At 33.7% G+C, this 21,610-nt stretch overlaps 2 protein-coding genes across 9 annotated transcripts in view; one reads left to right on the top strand and one right to left on the bottom strand.

The window, feature by feature from the left end:
* Window positions 1–20,248, top strand: part of Pak3 (p21 (RAC1) activated kinase 3) — a gene marked incomplete at its 5' end in the record, with an annotated part of 34,644 nt that extends 14,396 nt beyond the window's left edge. Inside the window, 1 exon segment of the mRNA XM_069838588.1 lies at window positions 3,659–20,248. Within this exon segment, the coding sequence (XP_069694689.1) occupies window positions 3,659–3,811 (153 nt within the window).
* Window positions 1,844–21,610, bottom strand: part of mon2 (Mon2 homolog, regulator of endosome-to-Golgi trafficking) — a 272,572-nt gene continuing 252,805 nt past the window's right edge. For 2 of the 8 annotated variants that reach the window (XR_011334650.1, XR_011334645.1), the window contains 2 exons: window positions 4,120–4,172; window positions 1,844–3,804 (listed from right to left, as the gene is read on the bottom strand). The gene's annotated coding sequence lies outside the window, so the exon portion shown is untranslated. Of the gene's footprint in view, window positions 4,173–6,873; window positions 7,119–21,610 lie in introns of those variants that run through there. The other 6 variants (XR_011334647.1, XR_011334643.1, XR_011334648.1 and 3 more) reach the window with 4 other exon arrangements.

Below are 21,610 nucleotides of genomic sequence, written 5' to 3' on the forward strand. Positions count from 1 at the left end.
ATCTGAAATAACACCTAAACGTATCATCATTCAAATCGAAACCAGTGTCCAAAACTCGCCCTTATTTTCGTAAGATACAATGTGATTTTGAGATATTTCTGGCTTTAATTTTAGGCCTACTTCTTTTCATGAACAAAATATGTTCATTTAACTCCATTTCCTCATCATCTGAATACTAAGAATTCAACATAACGTTCGTACGTAATTTGTAAAGTACGACAATATACTTACAGGTTATATATTTAAGTATGACAATAAATGTAAATACATAACCTATAATATTTCCCCCAATGAGTCATTACTATAATCAGAAAAATGCTTTCTACATGAAGGCAGTGCATAGATGATCATAGCGAGATGTGATCTGTGATAGCGAGAACTCGCCAAGTGTGTGGAGGAAGGCTCTTCGCCTCTTTCTCACTGGCAAAAACTCTGCAAGTGTGTTACGGGCCTAATCCAGTGGTCTTTGTTTATGAGCAATAGTAAATTAATATAATTTTGAAAATGAATGTAAGGTGCATGTTACTTTAATATGTTTTCGAATTAAATGCTCCAATGTTTGCTTTTAAGTAATTACAGGACTTCACTTACTGAATTTCCAAGTGGAGTCAGTGCTCCAGACACCTATTTTGTTGACATTCATGAGGTCAATCTAGATAGATGTATTGAAAAACAAAACACTCCGAAAATCCCTATTGAATGGGCTAGATCTTAGCTTTGGAATTTTCTTCTACACCCTGTAAGTCGTTACATAAGGAAAGAGCACTGAACTGCTATGGAAGAGTTCATGTTTAAAGTACATTTCTCTCTCTCTTTTTTTTATTTCCTCGTTATTTTCTTTCACTATTATTTCATAGTTCATATGTTTTTGTCAGCCTTTTTTATTCTTATATTTATTTTATCTACAGTAATCTCACTAGAGGTTGTGTTTTATCTAGAGAAAATCAAATCTCGAGTGGGATTTAATTGACTATTACAAGATTAGAAGAAAGTATATAAAGATTAGAAGAAATAAAGTATTCTAGAGTCGACTGCAATTCGGAAGGTGGTCGTCTGCTAGCATTTGTGTCGAGAGATACAGACAGAGAGAGCAAGGCAGCGTACAACATTGCCACATCGTACTTCACGCTCACGTGCAATACGAATAGCGCAGGAGAGAATTTAAATTATCAGAAGACAAAAATGACCTTAGCTGTTGATTACTGTAAGCATGATATCAAAGAAATTCTCTTTCCTTCACTAACAATATTTTTTACACGGTTCTCAATCCCACACCACATGCTTTTTCAGTCGTTTCTTGTATGTTGGCAATGTTGCAACGAGCATCATGATGGCCAGCAGCGTTCTGCTCGTCAACGTTTTTAAAATAATTATACACCTTAAATACTATTTTCCGCGCCTGCCTGTGCAATACTTGTCTTTTACAGTCTCTTCTTCCATTTATTTATCTGACACACACACACACACACACACACACAGTAAATGTTAGTTTTACTTATTCAATGTATTGAAACACTCACACGCGAACAGACGAACTCAGGAAGTACTTGTTACAGACTGATTCCGATTGGTTCTACTGTACAAGCTTGTGACGTCACATGCCAGAAATGCTATTGCGCATATAGTAACCAACCGCCTTCTGAAATGCCATCGACTCTAATACAATAAAATATTAATTGACGTACAAAAATACTGAATTGTCTTGAAAATGTATTATTATACCATCTCATAATAACAAATATTCCGCTAGATGGCAGTATTGTGTTATGATGAGCTGTTCTGTTGTTACCACTTGTGCCAACTATAAAATCTATGGACGATTACTAGTAAAAAAGACTGTTGATTCAGTTTCAATTTTATTAAAACAGTTGCATTCCACTTCAATTATCAATATACATATATTAAACAATCTCTGATACGTGACTATCCAGAATCTCATACAGCAGAAGCTATAACATAACCTAAATAATATAAACAAGATAAATGATAGAAAAGTTTTAATTAGGGATGATGAAATAAACATGAATCATTTTAAAAGGAATGTGTTGGCAAACAAATAAACAAATGCTAGGGAGGTGATAAAAATTGGAGGATAAGCAGCCATGATTAATTGAAGCAAGTGGTTCTATACTGTTATTGGTCAAAAGTAGTATGATGTAGTAAAAGTGTAGTAGTCATCGTAATATCATGGAAAGATGATATTGTGCAAGTGTATGTAAACTTCAACAGGACAACATCTTAATATGTAAGAACAGAAAAGTGTAAGTTGTGCAAAAAGAATTTCTTAGTATGTGTACCAAAATACAGAGTAAAGAAATGTGACATGAATACATTTTTTTTTTTTTTTGCATTTCACCAACAAACTTTTTGTTTCTGTATGTTATCTATATTTTACACTGAAAATATTCCAGGTTCTTCAATTACAAATTTTGCTAGATGATACACATCATACGAGTAAAAACATTAAAGCAATTGCCTATATACAGAGCATCTTATAAACTCACTTTAATTATAGTCACAGTTTGATTACCAAATAACTATCAGAAAACAAATTTCATTATTTCCAAAACATTTTTTTTTCTGGCATAATCTTTAATGCAAACCACAGACATTTGACCATATTAGTAAAACGTATATCAGACAGCTGATGAATGATAGAATGTGTGGTGGCGATTACACTGTAGGACTTCCATGGAGTTCTGACATTCTTAACTTCTTGGAAAAAATATTTCATATGGCAGTCCGAGGTGCAATTAGGAGGAATAATTGCAATTGCCCTCATTATCTGTGAAAACAGAATTGAAATGTGTGATGTTTTGATGACCTCCAGATGAGTCCATTAAAAGTGAGAAATCTTGGCTGTGCCAGTATATTTAGTAATCATTTCGAAGTGATCTTTCGTCAATTTTCCGAATTCTGATGCTGTAATATCAACTATAGTGGAAACACAAGGCCTGACTGAAATTTCCCTTCAGTTCGTGTAGACAAAGGAAACCTTTTGGAAGAAGTTTCTGAGATACAATGATGGATTATTGTGCTCTGTAGCAATGAGTGGCCTATCAGACTAAATTCAGTGAACGTGAACATGATATTCATAGGTGGTTTGATCAATGTCTATTATAATTATCCATCTTGCGACTTGCTTCTGGAATTTTTCAACTTGTTTTAAGTTTGTTTCCAAATGCAAATCAGTCTTTGATTTTATATAATGTGTTCCTATTTTTTCTTTTTTCAAAATCTTTTCTAAAATTTCAGTAATAGCTTTAGCCTTTTTTTTTTCATCTAGAGCTGTTACTTTTATAGAAATAAATCCACTAGTTGGTCCCTCAAATAATACGTAGTTCCATAATATTAGCGTATATTTTTATTCTGTCCATAATATCTTGTTTGTGTTATGATGCCATGAATGCATACTTATCCTTTTCTTCAGCACAGAGTTTTCGGTTGGATATTATTTTTCCACCTATCTAGATTGATCTCATGGAATTTCAACAAAATCAATGTCCGAACACGATGGACTCCCTTTGCTCAACAGCATGCTGCCTTTGTCAATTAGATATATTTCAGTGTCTGAGCTGAAGTGCCATTCCCCAAAAGCATTTTAGCATTTAAAGTTGAAACATTTCTTTGTGTAAAATTGAATTGAATTTCTTATTAGGACTTCTTGGACCGATGTCTTCAAGTTGATGTAGACAAGAGGGCATCTGCTGATGAACTGCTTAGCCATCCTTTCCTGGAAAACTGTATGGAACTTGGCTCATTGACACCTTTAATTCGGGCTGCTCAGAAGATACTTCGGAAGGCCTTGTAACAGTACACAAGAGTTTTATGTATGATAATTTATAACTAGCATGGGAACAGTTTGCAGCTGTTGATCCCCAACACTTAATTCATACTGAGTGAAAATGAACAAATCCGAAGAAAGGGTCATTAAGACATCCAATATTTACCAATTGAATTATGCTGAGTATAAAAATTTTCATATTTGATTTCAATCATAATTAAACCTCATTACATCAAACTATGTCCTGTAGATGTTCGGTCTTAGACATTCTGCAGTGGGATCGTACTGTTATTGTGGCATTTATTTTAGTTCAGGTGTTAGAAATATTAAAATACCTATTTACTCCGAACATTCCTTCTAGATGTACTGCTTAGGCCCAGGAGTTGTTCTGAAAGAAAATGAAGTACTTTGTGAGTTTTATTACGATGTAGGTCTTTACCTATATGAGGTGCATTTTATACAATGTACACTTTTTTTTTACATAAATGTTGATCATATTTTAGTGCCTTTCAAGTTTTCCTGGAAGTGCAATCAGTAGTGTTTAGTTTACTGTGCCCACCTGGTTACTTGAACACTATCAACTAGGCCAAATGGAAATGTAATTTAATATAATACTTATTTTTTATAGCTATACAAGGAGTATTTGAAAAAGAAAAGCAGCGTGATTATAATACATATTTTAGATAATTACAAAACCATATTCAACATTTCATTCTTATAGAAGTTTGAAAGTAAATTCATTACTATTTGAAAGATAAAATTTGGCTACCAACTGAGAAGTCATTCAAAGACTGAAATAGCTAGTATCCTGGTCCTCACATTAATGCCCAAGTGCACCAACTTCGGTTTCTATCAGCTCTTTCGAAACTAGGGTAAGAGTAATACCGGGGTGTGCACAATTGCTTTTGCTTCCCTGAGATACCGTGGTTTCCTTTGCGATTATTCTGCTATGAAACAATTCGTCACATTCACTGTTCCAGATTCATGCTATGAATGCAATACCATACGATCCTGGGCGATGTTAATATTGTTCAGAGGGCCGTCATCATTTGTGTTGCAAATGTTTTTCTGTTAATTTATTGTTTATACTTTATTTCGCATTCCGTCTATAACATGGAAAATAAGACAATGAGACTTCCAAGACCACCCAATTTTAATGCACATGAGAATTTTGTCCTCCTAGGTCTGCCGACAAGTACAAATAAAAATACTGAAGGAGTAAAATTGAAGAAGGACAACACCTGGGAAAAAATTTCCAAGATATGAGTATGGAATGTATCATGTGGTGTACTCCCTATTTCTTATATCGTAAACTGGGGTAAACTTTATCATTTAAAAAATAAACATTTAAACTGTGACATTAGATGCATTGAACATATTTTTTAAACTTCCTTACTTTTTCTTCATTTCTTAATTATTATTATTATTATTATTATTATTATTATTATTATTATTATTATTATTATTATTTAATAATTAAAAATCGTTATGCTTCAATACTGTGAAATGCAATATGGCTCTCGGCAAATTATTATTTTCCACTTTTGACTCTCCTCTAATTTCTAGTGAGTGCCACTGAGCTATCAACATCGCACTTTATCAGTCAGTCTGAAGAATTCCAGTAGCATGGAATCACAATGCTATGAGAAGGTGATTGCGAGGCAATATGGGATAATTTCTTCTAGTTGGGAATTGGCATTTTGACCAAATAGAACTTAGTTTCTTTTTTCAGTCTATTTCTTCTTTGAAAAGATACATCAACCAGTTCTTCAAATGGATCCCACCTTTCTGTCACTATTCTTTCATCAAGTTCAAATAGCCAGAGATATCGAAGGTACAGCATATAATTGTTGGGCTCTATTTTGCAAAGCAAACTATGGGTTTTCTCTTTACTGCTCCCTCATGATCAGTAAACATTTTATCACGGTATGCTGAATACTGATCTTGGTGCACTCAGGCATTAAATCATTACATAATTAAAATAGATTTTACCATATACAAATATATAATTTTTTCTTAGATATTAGGGCACCGGTAGCAAACAAATGGTTGGTAATTATTTTGAAATGTAGTAAGGCTTTCTTTTATCCTATATGTAGTATGGCTTTTTGCTCAAATCAGTGGAGTAGCATTACATTTTTCATACCAAAGACAAAGTGAAGGAAAAGAACAAAAGCTATCAGAACTTCATAATACTATTTCCACTGATGTTAAATGAAAGAGATGTCTCTTGAGCACTTTCTGATCTCATAAACAATGATTTGCAGTAAATGTGTTATTATTTTAAATTTTGTGCAATTACGTCCCTGTTGCCATTTCATTAAATTTAGAAATTACTGTTCGAACACTGTTTACAAATACAAATCAGTTCCTGCATGACAAGAGTAAGTTGCTTAAATTGGACTTTCATTCAGAATTTCAAGACATTTTAAATGTGAAAAATTGTACATGTGTCCACATTCCATGAGACAACAGTGAACTTATTTTAAGCTCAAAACACTGTGCACCGAAATGTAGTAGATAGCTAATAGTCAAATCTTGAATAACTGGCAGTGGTGTGGCGGGGTCTGTGAGATGTACAGCACCAGTGTTGGATATCAATGATTAAAGACACCACATCTTAACTTGTCTGACTCTACCACAGCTCTCTACTTCTACAGACAGACAGAAAACAAAATCACAAAATCAGGACGTTACTTCATGAGTAGGTACTGATAATTATGTGCTGTGTTTTATATGAATACATAGAAAACTTGAGTCTTGAATAATTGTTAAATTTATAAATATATCCGTATTGAACCAAATTGTTTCAAGTTATCTTTTAGCTTTAACTTCTTAATTTTCTTATACCCAGAGACTTCTGCTCACTGCTTGAATAGGTAAAGTGGAATTTATGCTATCATTTCTAGTAACAAAACATGTCAATCTATATCGCATTTATTACAACTGCTACCTACCAATTATGAGCAAATATTAAACAATTGTAACTATTTACAATACATAACATTTAAAAAATGGAAGTAGTTTTTGAGACTCCACCTCCACTGCTGGGTTAACTCTCTTGCAATGTTTAGTTATTTACAATTCAGTAAAATACAATTATTTATTTCCACAAATTTGTTATACATTATAATATTATACGAAAGTCGAAAAACTTAAAAATATTTGTATATGTAGCTGAATAATTACTATAAAATATGGATACTATTTTAAGTATTGTATTACAGTTCCCGCACGCGCACACACACACACACACACACACACACACCTGCGCGTGCGTAGTGTTTCCCCCAGGGTGAGAGGGGAGTACATTGTATGTCACCAATCACTAAACCTAAAAAAAGAAAAAAAATGTATTACATGAATAATAAAATAAAACTGCCGCATGAAAACAAACCTATTATCCAGACAGTCAATTGGCTAAAATAACATTGCCTGCAGGTAACAGAAATTTCTAAGAATGATATTCTGTCACTCTTTTAAATATTAGTAAACAAATGATTTAATACACAAATAAAAGAAGTGGCAAAATATCTACATTGTATCAGAAAAATGACAGCCTGTGAACTGATGCTACAGCATTATCAATCTCTTTAAAATTGTATTTTTATTTAAACATCAATTAATCCCCTTCTACTGAGGCAGTATAATGTTTGAGTGCAAGTTAATATTACGTAAGAAATTTTGTACATATTCTGGGGTCCAAACTTCACTTCACATATATTCTTTTTATCTGATTTACCCATCACATAAGCAAGTTATTGCATTTAGATACACATTTGATTACTAATGTTGAATAAATTGATGGTCCAGTTCATTACAGTAACTAAGAAAACATACTTCTGAGGTAATAGCGTTTAAAGTTTTTCTCTCATTTTCTATTTAATAATTTGATACAACGAATTCCACAGAGCAACAACTGAAAATATTTCTACATGGACTTAAGATGAGGAAGTTTCAGTTCTGAACGAAAAAATGTTTTATTGAATGGCTATTAAAAATAAAAGAAAAGTATTTATAAAGAGAATAATACCATTTATAATGCCAGTACTGTACTTCTGCATATATATATATATGTATGAGAAATTCTCTTATGACTAATGTCTAGCCAACAATAACTCCAAAAAGCCAGCCATTTTCTGAATTGTTTCTGTTTTGAAATGGGCCATTGAAATGTGTGTATCTTGTTCCTATTGACATTCTTGCCTTGTTTGACAGGAAGAAGCAAACTGAAGACAATGGAATGAAAAATTTCATCAATTCAGATTCGTAACAGAAATATATGTATTTAGTGTACTTTGATGTCATTTTACATTAATAAGGAAAAAGAGTTCTGTTGACACATACAAAGCTACATCATTCATATGTACGGTGTATTAAACTGAAAAATGAATAACCACTTAAAATCATTTTCTAATTTCATATTTACATAAGACTGGCTACACAAATTTCAAAGCTGAATATAAAATATATACTTTTTCATTTTAATTAAACTGTCCTATTTTAGCAACATTATTGTGTTAGGGATTATTTGCAGGTATGTAACTCATATACTGTACTGAGCTTGTAACTACTGATTGCAGTGTTGATGTCTATTAGTTGTTTAAGAAGTGGACTTTGTACTTTCATTTAGGAACAAACACTTATGTATGATAAAGTATTTCATTCTTGATCAAATACAGAAAGTCTCAGCAAATGATGGCTAAGACTGCCACTCTGCTGCTGTTTGCCTCCACAATTCCAGCATGGAAAATACTGTGAAACATTCGGCATATGTTAATTCATCATGCTATAGTTCTAAATTACCTCACACTGTGCATTGTTTCTGAAAAGAAAAAAAGAGTCCAATAATTATATTTATTTTTCGCAGTAAAATATTGAATAATTTTCTTCCATATATATAGGGCCTATACTTGGAGATAAATCTTAACATTCCACCTGGAGGATCGCCTATTGTTCTCACTATAGTACACGATGTAATTACATATTGCATTCCTTTACATGTAGACTACTGAAAATGACAAATGTCAGTGATTTGTGGTTCCGATATGGTTATAGTTGAGTTTCATTTTACATATTCTTAGTAATATTACATATTTTACATAAGAATGTAACATTTTCGTACATATCTAGACAATTATTGAGTTTTAAATTTCTTTATTAAATTTATTTTATTTTTCAAAGTAAGGTATTGAATAATTTTCTTTCATATATATACTTGGAGATAAATCTTAATGTTCCTGTCCCACAACACCGCCTGGAGGACCGTCTTTTGTTCTCACAATGCTGGTAAAGAGGGAGGGCCCAGAACTGATGTCGTTATGTTTTGTTCACAACTATAGAAAATACTTCAATTTATAAAACTGGCTTAAGAGAATAGTCCTTTTAAAAAATAAAAATAAACATAAAACTGGGGATTTCAACCTTTGTCTGTAAAACACACTAAAACTCTATACATTTGCACTAATGCTTTCTCAGAATCTGGGATGGTCATTTAACTCTGTTATAAATTGAAAGTAGGCTATTAGCGAGGTGTCAGGCAAGTCAAAAATATTTTTCTAGGAAATCTTAAGGCACAAGAAAAAGCATAGATTATGGCAGACAAGTTGTATTTGCAAGCTATACAATGGGGTGGAAGTGGCAAATCGACTTTCCCGTCTGCATCCTCTCACATCAACTAACCAGTTAAACCGTGTCGACATTTTTGTGAATTTAATGCATTAATAAACAGTGATTTTAAATTACATATTTTATTAATGTTACATATTTCCTCGATATTTACCACATTTTTATGTATATATTTTGCACTTTGATATTACATACAAGTCTGGGACCTAATTATTATGTGGTGCAACATTGGCATTCAGATGAAACCAAGCTTCATTGGTTTTAAGAAAATCGACTTGGGAACTATTTGCTCATTGTTAATGCTTTCTAACATCTAATTACAAAAGTGAAACCTAATGTTGTGTGATGAACTGATGAATTAACATCTACGAACATTTCACAGCATACATTACATCGACTTTCTGTAAATACTCCACAGCATTTCAAAAAGAGGGAAATTAAATTCTCTAGAACAGACCATTCCAACACAGCGTTTGAGAGCTAGGGCACCCAGACACTGCCCTGTGTCTGTCCAGGGTGGATCCCCACTCCTCTCTGTCGCTGCAGCTGTGGTGATATACAAATGCATGCGATCATCAACTCTTATCGTCTGTTCGATGATATTCTGCAGGCATTGCTAGATTACACGTTCCATCAGTCATTCACTCATCCATATGATGTACTATCGTTTGTGCTTAGCTGTTTTGAATGAGAATGAAGAGAAGTGCGTCAACAGTCAGTTCAGGATTTAACCCCTTTTGGAAGGGCTTGTATCTTGTCTAATCTGACGACAACAATGTTCAACATTCACTATGCCATATCAATATATGGGCAAAAATGTACAACATTAAGCATCACTTTGAAGTTGGACATACTGATACCCACACTCATATTATCGGCGAAGAGAGGAAGGCATTAACAACAAAACTAAAGGTCGAAACACAGTCTTCTTACGAGGTAAATGTCATTTCAACTAATTAAGCACTCTAAGGGCAATATAATTAAATTAATGGTTAGGTTATAGTAAGTTTATTTTGAACAGTTGTCAACAATGTATGGGAATTATTATAAAAACGTTTGTTAAACTTTTAAAGGATTTTCTGTCTGTTTAACTATGTATGTATTTTTTGAATAGTGGTCAAGTCATTAAAAATTCATTTTTCCCTTTCTTTCGCAGCACATTGAGCTAAGTTCCGAAAGAGCTGTCCATGCAAGCTCTATTGTTGCCCTAAATATCGCCAATATCCAGCCTTTTACGGAAGGAATGTTTGTAAAGGAGTGCATGATTTCAAATTCAGAGATATTGTGTCCTTTCCTGGTGACATTAATTGAGTCAATTAGTCTCTCCACAAACAATCTGTCGCCGCGTGTAGAAACTTTGTGAACATTTTTATGACGCCCTTTTCTGTAAATGTTGAGCAGAGTCCAGTCAAATTTCAAAGAGAATTGATAAGGCTTCAGTGTCACACAATTTTGAAAGATAGATATTACAATATTCCAGGCGGCCTCATTGCATTTCATAAGAACTTGGAACAAAAAGAGTTTCCATTTATCCACGTATTGATATGCAAGCTAATTTTTATGTTTGGCTGTACATACCTTTGCGAACACATTTTCAGTCATGAACCTGAATAAGGTAAAACTAGGTCATGCTTGTTCGATGTTGCATTGGAAGCCGTGTTATGCCTTGTCATTTGTCTTCCTAACTACAGAAAAAAAGGACAGTTTTATTTTGTAATGTCCAATTGTTTTAATTCTTGAATTCTTCCTATGTGTCATGAAATGTGCCATCCATATATGTACCTCACTGGCTCTACCCCTTGCACAAGTGCAACCCTCTCAGCAATTGGTGTTCCGTCTCTTTCCCACTCACTCGCTGTCTCTGTCTGGGGCTCGGCACAGCTCCTCCAAACCCGGGGCAGCCACGCGGCATCACGGGGCTGCCCACTTGGAATGGTCTGCTCTAGAACGTTTATTTTCCTCCATGTGTCATGTACTTATATTCCAATTTGTGCTTTTGACCACTTTTTACATTTGCATCACTTGGAGATATCTCAGTATTCTTGATCTCAAACAAAATCCATGATCATTCTCTGCATATCAGTCTGTTACGACATATTCTTCTTATTCTTCTTACAAAAACATTCAGAAAATATTGTCACGCCTTTTATTACCTCTGACATGCACACACCTCAACTGTGGATCATTTCAGCCTTATTGAATTGCCAACTGTCAGTTTTCTCATGCTCCATAACAACTTTCATAAAGATTGATTTCAATGCAAGTCTCCCTCCCTGTTTCTCACTGTAGTCAAAGTGTCCATGTAACAAATAGCCACAATAAACTGATGAAGTAATTAGTGATATTATAAAATGCATAAAAATTATGTCGATACATTTCATAGATAAAATATTGTTTAAGTCAGTGGTCTTTAACCTGTGGATCGCATATGGCCCTTTTCAATGTTTAATAAACATAGATCATATTTTCTTCATGATCTTACTATCTCACTACCCTAGTTTAATGACACGATGAATAAGGAATTAATAGCTTTTAGTTATATGCAAGTATTTTCTTTTACTTAAGAGGTTTGAAGACTGCTACTCTAAATGTAGTCTTTGTACCATAGTATTAACCATATAAAGGCTCAGTATTTGTTTGTATTTGAAGTCTTAATACTAGTTAATGAACTTCATGTACATTTTATTTTAATGTGGACTGATAGTCTCTTACAGCTCAACTTAGATCTTAACTCGTGATAAAAAAAAAAGAAACATTTGTAATTCAATCAGAATGATTAAAAAATTACTTGTACTTCACATAGTTACCATCGGAATGGAAACAAAATTTATATTAATTATCCCTTAGCTACTATGTTTATTTAATGTTCTGATTAATTTTTGAGTGATACACACATAGTTCAACTTTAAGGAGCTTGTAGAATAATATCCAACGCAATAAATTAAAGTTGAAGAGACGTTATGTTTCTAGTATGAATCCAATCTTGGAATTATTATCATACTTAATTTTAATACAAATGTTTTGCTTACTTCTGTTATAAAGGAATTTTATGTGAACAGAAATTTGATTTTGTAGTAATGGCTCTTTACAATTTTGAGTGAGAATTTGATGTGCTGTTATTTACTAGAAACTAAAAATTGGATGCTCAAAACTGAACAGAAATATCCTCCAGTCAAAAGTACAATAGAATAAAATATCCACAAAATGAAATGCAGTCAACATACGGTATGTGTATAAATCTCTGTGTTGCACTGTTACTGAGTAATCATAAATTCTAATACATATGAGTTAACAAAAGTCTGTTTTCAGATTCGATTCCATACACTGCTGTTCCATAAAACAATTTTTCCAACAAACTGCAGAACACATTTATAGCCAATAGTAATACATAGATGTCATTTTGCTGTTTTGACTACTTTCCAGAAAAATCTATCAAGATGTTCCACTTTCTCTAGACCCTTACAGCCACAAGAATTGTTGCATGTGTAATGATGACTTCTTTTTAATAGTTTCTCTTATCCAAAGTGCCTAATATAGTTTTATATGATCTCACGAATCATTAAAGTTAATAGATTAAAAGATTAATATATGTACTGTTGAACCTTCTGCTACAGTTCGCATCCTTTGCATGATAGCTTCGAAATTTTCTGAATTGAAATTCTTTCATGTAAATGATTTTCTTCTGTACTCGGTGACCATTTTTAAATTTCATAAATTAGTATCAGTGATGCGATTTTATTTATAATTTACATTAAATTAAAAATAAAATTCAATTGAAAAATGAAGTATCTTTCAATTTAAAAATATAATGTATTACAAATGTCGCTCCAAAAGTAATGCACCACATTTTTAACACAATTTTACATTTATAGCTTTGCTTCATACCCAGTCTGTAGATGCAACTTTGAGGAAAAAGCTCCTACTTTTTCACAATCTCCTCCTTTTAAATTAGCAGTGTGTCATTTCTGAACAAGAGCACGTATGTATGCTCGGTAAAAGTCATTATTGGGCACAAGTTCTTCACAGTGTCAACAAGCAAATCATCATCTTCAAACTTTGTACCCGAAAAGATGGTAATCTGATGGAGCCAGTTCATGGCTGTGCAGTGCGACTGCCATGGGGCTGGCACTGTCATGACTTGCATTCACCAATCAGGTCGAACACGGCATAGTTGAGAATGAAGATTCTTCAGTATGTTCACGTAAAATTCAAAATTTATAGTGGCACCTTTTGCCATTTTGTTCACTAGTAAAAGTCCATCAGAGTCCGAAAAATGGTTGCCATGACTTTTCCTGCTGAAGAGGCAGATTTGAATCTATTTTTTCCTCAAGACATTCTTTGTGACAGCACTCCATTGACTGTCTCTCGGTTTTCAGCTTGAAATGATGAAGTCACATTCCGTTGCCTGTCACAATTAAAAAAAAAATACTCGTACCGTGAAATAAGTTCCATGCACACGGTTTGTAACTTTGTGTGCTTCAGAACCCATCTTGCACAGCCGACCCTGGAACATGTGACACACACTTGCTTCCCTCATCTCCAGAATAGGAGCCATTTACTTCACAATGATGCGCCTGTTTTTAATGCATGTATTCAACAACTGCTGAGTATCTACCGAGCTCGACAGAATCTTCCCCATATAATTGGTGTAACCTCTTGTGAATGTTTTCTATTGTCTCATTCTAGCATACAAGGAACTCAAATACAGCACGTTGCTTCTGATGGACGTCAAGTGCAGCAGGCATTTTGAGCTAGTTATGCGCAATAGAATCCCTCTTATCCGGCACCAAAGGGACCAGGCTAGTTCCGAATACGAGATTTTGCCGGATAATTGAATAAATACCAGTATATACAAAAAAAAAAAAGTCCCTATTTCATGGTGTCAAAATGTTGAAACTGCAGCCATGTGAAGCTTATTTCTCTATCACTTGCTCATAACTGAATAAACATAAAAACTGTGTGGATTTTCCTTATTAAAACACATCACACAACACTAATAATACACTAATTTTAGGTTCGAATATTCACTGAAAATTAAAGTTCGTGTGAACTTCCTAATGTGGCAACACTGATGGCCAAGACGTAACTAAATAAACAAAAACTGTGTGGATTTTCCTTATTAAAACACATCGCACAACACAAATAATACACTAATTTTAGATTTGAATATTCACTGACAACGAAAGTTCGTGCGAACTTCGTAATGTGGCAACACTGATGGCCCAGACGTAACTAAATAAACAAAAACTGTGTGGATTTTCCTTATTAAAACACATCACACAACACAAATAATACACTAATTTTAGATTTGAATATTCACTGACAACGAAAGTTCGTGTGAACTTCCTAATGTGGAAACACTGATGGCCCAGACGTAACTAAATAAACAAAAACTGTGTGGATTTTCCTTATTAAAACACATCAATACACTAATTTTAGGTTTGAATATTAATTGGAAATGAAAGTTCGTGCGAACTTCCTAATGTGGCAGAACTGACGGCCCAGACTGTGGCAGTGTGACAGATTTAAACATTTTTTTGACCCAGTCAAAAGTACCGTTGTTTTGGTATTTCCGGTTATTTGGGTGCCGATTACGAGGGACTTTACTATAGTTGCACCCCTTGCGGTAAAAGAACAAAATAAACTAGGGAAAAAGTAGGAAGGCTGTACCTACACACAATATGAGCAGCAAAGCTGTGAATTAAAAATTGTTTTAAAACAGTGTGCATTACTTTTGGAGTGACCCTCATAATTATATAAAGTTTATTGTTTCGTAATATCAAGTGCTTATGAAATTATGTTATGAATTTGGAAAAAGAACATAAATAGACGCGTATTATTGCCTTTGATACAGTATTGTAGTCTGTAATCCATTGTTCCAGACTAACATGATTACGAAGTAGCTGATAAAGCCTTACCATTTATTGCTAATACAATTAGAGTAAACATTCACTGTTTTGACCATACAGTGTTTGTACAATAATATTTGATGATATGCTTCATACTACTGTGCCTTTAAATTAATTTTAAGTTTTTACGAAAATTCTTTCAGAAATATGTGCCCTTCTTATTTTGAGTTTCAGTTTATATTAATTTTATTAATTTTAGAGCGACTGAAAAAATGTACTGTGTTATAATAACATAGTGATTAAAATTAGTCATTGGTTGCTACCCTTTCTGTTACACTTGACTTGTTCCTAAGTTCTAGTAACTTTTTCATCATGAAAGACAGGTTAAGTGAAGTTACTTGATATTGGATCACAATAGTTGTTATACATCTTGATTACACAACTTTTAACACTATATCATTTCGGAATATGTATTATATGTCTTTCTCGTGTTAAATTTTACCATACCTGGTTAACATATTTTGGCCTGTTATTGGCCTTCTTCAGAACTGGTTGTTGCTGGTCTTGGCGCCTTTTGTTTTGTTTCCTGTGGGGGTGTGTTTGTGTAGTGTAATGTGAGTCAAAGAGTGTGTGTTGAGAATTTCATTTGGATGTGTTTTTGTGTGTCTGTATATTTCGTATAAGAGTGGTGAAGAAGATTTTAGAAGGAAGATGGGAGGCAGTAGAAAGAGAGGAAGATGGAGTGATGATGTGGAAAATGATTTGAGACAGCTGGGAGTAAGAGGGTGGAGAAACAAGGCTTTGGATCGAGACATATGGGCATCTATCACAAAGGAAGCTGAAGCTAAACTTAAAGGGCTGTAGAGCTATAGGATGATGATGATATTTCGTATTTTTCTAGTGTGTTTAGCTTCTGGCTTTTTGGTTGGATGTGTAGAATTTCCATGTCTGTTGATGTCTCTGTAGGTGTGGTTAGCATTTGTGATGTGTTCTGCATACGTGGAAGTGTTTTGTAATTTTGTTATGGCTGTGATGTATTCTTTGTAACGTGTTTGAAATGATCTGCCTGCCTGTCCTATGTAGAAGTTGTTGCAGGTGTTACATTTGAGTTTGTATACGCCTGTGTGGTTGTATTTATTTGTTTGTGTTGTTTATGTGTTGAAATGTTTTTGTAGAGTATTATTTGTGCTGTATACAACATCGCATACAGAACAAATAATACTCCACAAAAACATCTTAACACACAAACAACACAAACAAACAAATACAACCACACAGGCGTAGACAAACTCAAATGTAACATCTGCAACAACTTTACATAGGACAGACAGACAGATCATTTCAAACACGTTACAAAGAACACATCACAGCCATAACAAAATTACAAAACACTTCCACATATGCAGAACACATCACAAATGCTAACCACTCCTACAGAAACATCAACACAGACATGGAAATTCTACACATCCAACCAGAAAAAAGCCAGAAACTAAACACACTAGAACAATACGAAATATGCAGACACACAAAATTCTCAACACACAACTCAATTTCAGAACACACACACTCTTTGACTCCACATTACACTACACAAACACACCCTCATAGGAAACAAAATAAAAGGCGCCAAGACCAGCAACAAGCAGTTCTGAAGAAGGCCAATAACAGGCCGAAACATGTTAACCAGGTACGGTAAAATTTAACACGAGAAAGACATATAATACATATTCCGAAACAGTTGTTAATTTGTGGGCCTTGGAAAATTGACACATATGGACATCAGTAAAGCCTGCAGTGAAAGTTTTAATTTAAATGTTCTTACCATCCCTCTCAAATGATCGAAGGGTGAAAGGGGTATAACTGCATTCATTTTAAGAACATAATCTTTATGTTGTAAGTAACCAAAAATGTCATTTTGGTATTTGAATAATGGTTTAGCTGAAAAAAAAAAAAAAATTTGTGTGCGAAGTTTGAATCCCATTTACAGTAAAACTGTTGGGTAATGAGGTGTGAATGGATGCTTCATTTGTGTAATAACACACAAAATTAACTGATTAAAAACGCATTTACAGTGTGATGGAACCTTCAGGGAAATCTGGCATGCTGCACGTAAGGGTTGCTGCATTCCTATGTTGTACCTCAGCAGTAGAAAGTCATGCCAGTCTTTTCATAGAATTCTGAAGGTGAAGTCTCTTAAGGACAATGCCAAAATTTACTAATTGTGAATACCTAGATATGCTTTTAATTTATGGGAATGAAGACAGAATTCCCATGAATCAGTAAGGCTATATCAGATGTGATCTCCTGAGAGAAGAATGGCAAATCCGAGAACATTTGTTGCTGTGACACAAGTGTCAGAGACTGGATGTGTGGTTCCAGGACTACGGTTACTAGCCTATCTTGATGTGTTCTAAAATGTATTTTAGTTTCTTATTTGTTCTGCACAGAATTGATTACTGTCCAAGTTCAAGTGAATTTGTTTTTATTTCTTACAATGTAATTTTGCTGAAAGTATGGTTATGTTAATAAATTTTTTTGTTTTTTGTTATTCACAAAATCTTATTACAATAGGCATACTGATGTTGAGAATTAGCCTACTTATGTTTGTTCATTATGAATTGCAAGGTTATCGTTAAGTATCCTGTTCTGTTTAATTTGTTCATAAAAATAATATTTTCGTTTTTAGAAAGCACACTGACTTACAAATCAGCTGTTATCGAGCACCTCCTCACTGAAAGGCCTCTCTTTCGATGCAAGCAGAAGCAATTCCTTTGCTTATTACTACTGCATTAAGCTTCGTACTTCCGCAGCATTGCACTGTTGCAATGTATCCACTTCCAATCTGTCAATAGAAACTCGAGTTCTTCCATAATCATTATAGACAGAGAAAGGGATGTTCAGACGTCTACTAGTTATATTGATATCTATTATTAGTTCAAATTAATGCAGTTATACTCCTTTCACTCTGTATACACAATACACATGATAACGTTAGTCTGGGAGCAGTTGTAGGCTAAAGAAATCTACTTAAAAATGTATTCTGTAAGTTGTTTTAATGTCTCAGAGAACGTAAGCAGCTCAGTCTTTTCTCATATACATTGTGAATGATCTTCGGAGCATCTGTATTTTCGTCACTGTTCACACACATATTTCAGTAGTGTTGACATACCTCCACTGGTCACGTGGATCAAAATGGTGATCCAGTACCTTTCATTCTATTTTTCTCTATCCTCTCAAGTTGTCATTCTAATTGACAAGTGTTGAGCAAATGTTTTTGGCACGTAATTACTAGTAAGCTGGTGCATTCTTGGATCACATTTGTGCTCCATGCAAACATTCTCAATACCGGTATTTAAATTTATCTTTATAAAGCATTTGTTATAATATGTAATTGGAGAAACAACTGAATAGGTTATTTCGAAAACGTAACATGTACAGTTCTGCACAAATCACTTCATTAGCATTTATTACATTAATCGAACTAAAAGTCAGTTTCTTGTTCATTTCTATAGATGGAATATGTGACTTATTTCATGATTTTTTAAAAATAATATGTTATAAGAAAGAATAAAGGGCACTCTGGTTGAAAAATGTAACATGCGCGAAAATGTCACATGTTACATTTTGGAAATAACAGATTTCTGTTCTATAAATATTGAAAAAATAAATATAATTACACTCTGTTAATTTGTAATCATTAATAATAATTAACCAGAAAAGGTTAAAAAATAAAATTACACGTAAAAAATATAACTGTAATCCACCACTGACATTGCATTTAAGTGAGGGACCACTAAAGAGTTAAAAATATTTCCAAACCTGACATTAATTATTACTTCTGGTGTGGATTTACAAGTTCCTATTGGAAACATTGATTATGCCTCGAGACATTTTTCCATCAAGAGTGTATACTTAAGATCGTGAAAATATTGCTGTTTATTGTAAAAATATGTACTTTAAGTGAAAATGTAGCTTAAGTAGTATATTATCTTTCCTAGCGTTCCAGTATTTTATTGCGTGCATTTGTCTCTCAGAAGTGACATGTCTAACTCGAATTCACGCAGTGTGATTATACAAATTTTGGTTGTCTTGTCCAGGAATTGAAAACTCAGACATGAGTAAGAAAGTTATAATGAAAAGTCGTAAGAGTCTTAATTTAAATTTACAATCTTCCATAGTACCAGTATATGTAGTTCCATGAATGTGCATGAGCAGCAAAAGTATTGTATAAACCTCGTTTGATAACACAATATATCAGGAGTATGAAATATGCCTTCTCATGTACTGTTAGAACTGTCAGTAAGGAGTTTAACTTGGTATTTCAAATATGAAGAGTACTTAAGTTGAATTGCAATATCAACTCGGTACAGACTAGCTTATTTCACTATCGATTGTTGTAATGTGATGACTTGAGACAGTGCCTTGATAAGAGACTGAAATGTGATTGGTAATTGTATTTTCCTGGGAAAGGCACCATTTTGACGGTGTGAGCATGGAATTTTCAGTTGTGTTTTATATGAACTTTGGATGTTTGACACTCCCGCTACACATAAACATATTGCAGTGTGTTTTCTTGTGGTAATATTAATAGATTTCTGACTATATTTAGTATTGTTACCGAGAGAAACTTTTGTAGTGTGGGATCAGAATTTTTTAATATTTTGAGAGCATTATTGTTGTCTCTTTTGCATTAGTGATGAATAATGAGAAATGTGGTTCCAAGAAATCTGCTAAATGTCACTTAAGTAAATTTAATTTTAATGGACAGTTATACTAAGTTTCTGACATACAGTAGATTATCACATTTGTATTAATCTGATATACAACTAGAGGAAATATTTTCAACTTTTCTTATAGTCTGTTTATGGCATTTTTAATTTGTAAAAAACAAAACATTCAGTTTACAAAGTATTGTTACCAAATATTTATATGTAAAAGCAAAATAAAAAAGGAAAATAAGAATATATTATTATTTATAACTTTACTTGAAACTTACTCATATAAATCCACACAACATACAGCTTAATTCAGGGATTTTGGCCCTTGCAGAAATTAAGTAGGTAGACTAAGAGTAAGTTACTCATCACTACTGGTGAAGCACGGGCAGCCTGGGCCGCACAGTCATAACATCTAACACTTACTTCGCAGTACACTACACAATATACACGAAATGTGTTACTGTTTATGCAAATTACTTTACTTATAAGTATACGGTATTATTGTACTACAATTAAATATTTTTAAATTATCCACAATTATTTAAGTTGCTCAACACAAGATATTGTCTTTTCCTTACTCTATGTTTTTTTGAGTAGGTTATTTTACGATACTTTATCAGCATCTTAGGTTATTTAGTGTCTGAATGAAATGAAGGTGATAATGCCAATGAAATGAGTCCAGAACCAATAGTTACCCAGCATTTGCTTCATATTGGTTGAGGGAAAACACTGGGAAAAACCTCAACCAGGTAACTTGCCCAGACCCGGAATCGAACCGAGACCACCTGGTTTCGCGGCCAGATGTGCTAACCATTACTCCACAGGTGTGGACCACTCGTTTCTTCTGATCATGGCTCTTCCTCAGTTGAACTATCACTACTATCTACTATACCTTCGATTAGAAACTGTTCAATGTTTTGTTGTTATTACAATGTTGTTCCTTAATTTTCTCCACATGTTTTCCACTCCTATTTCTTCGAACCATTTATTGCAAATTAATATAGAAATTAGCCATCGGCATAGCTCAGTCGGCTGAGGCACTTGCCTGATGATCTGCAATTGCGCTCAGACATGGGTTCGATTTCCACTTGGCCTGATAACCTGCTTGGGTTTTTTTCCGAGATTTTCCTCAAATGTAAGATAATCCATGGCGAATCCTCGGCCTCATCTCGCCAAATACCATCTTGCTATCACAAATTACATTGATGCTAAGTAACCTAGTAGTTGATACAACCTCATTAAACAACCAAGTAAAAAATATATATAGAAACCTTCCTTTATGTTCCTAAATATAGGCAGTCATTATGCGATTTATCTTTTTATAGTATGGGTAAGAAAGAATTAGGACAAGCCTGGAACATTTTCTAGAGAGACCATTCAGTTCATGTCATGTGACAATGAGTTTCTGAGATATCCATTATTCATTTTTGTAAGTATAGAACAAAGTGTAAATGTGTATTAGTAATAATGAAGATCCTGCTAATAGCCCTACTACAGATAATGGTGTAAGTGTTGGTGGATCTGCTATTATTGCAGATGTCGACCTTCAACCTACAACAGTGACTATGCACCACTGGCATGGCTAATTAGCGCCTCACAAGTTAATGTTATATTCAATATTATTCCAC

The sequence above is a fragment of the Periplaneta americana genome, chromosome 10 (genome assembly GCF_040183065.1).
Source record: "Periplaneta americana isolate PAMFEO1 chromosome 10, P.americana_PAMFEO1_priV1, whole genome shotgun sequence".
Lineage (NCBI taxonomy): Eukaryota > Metazoa > Arthropoda > Insecta > Blattodea > Blattidae > Periplaneta > Periplaneta americana.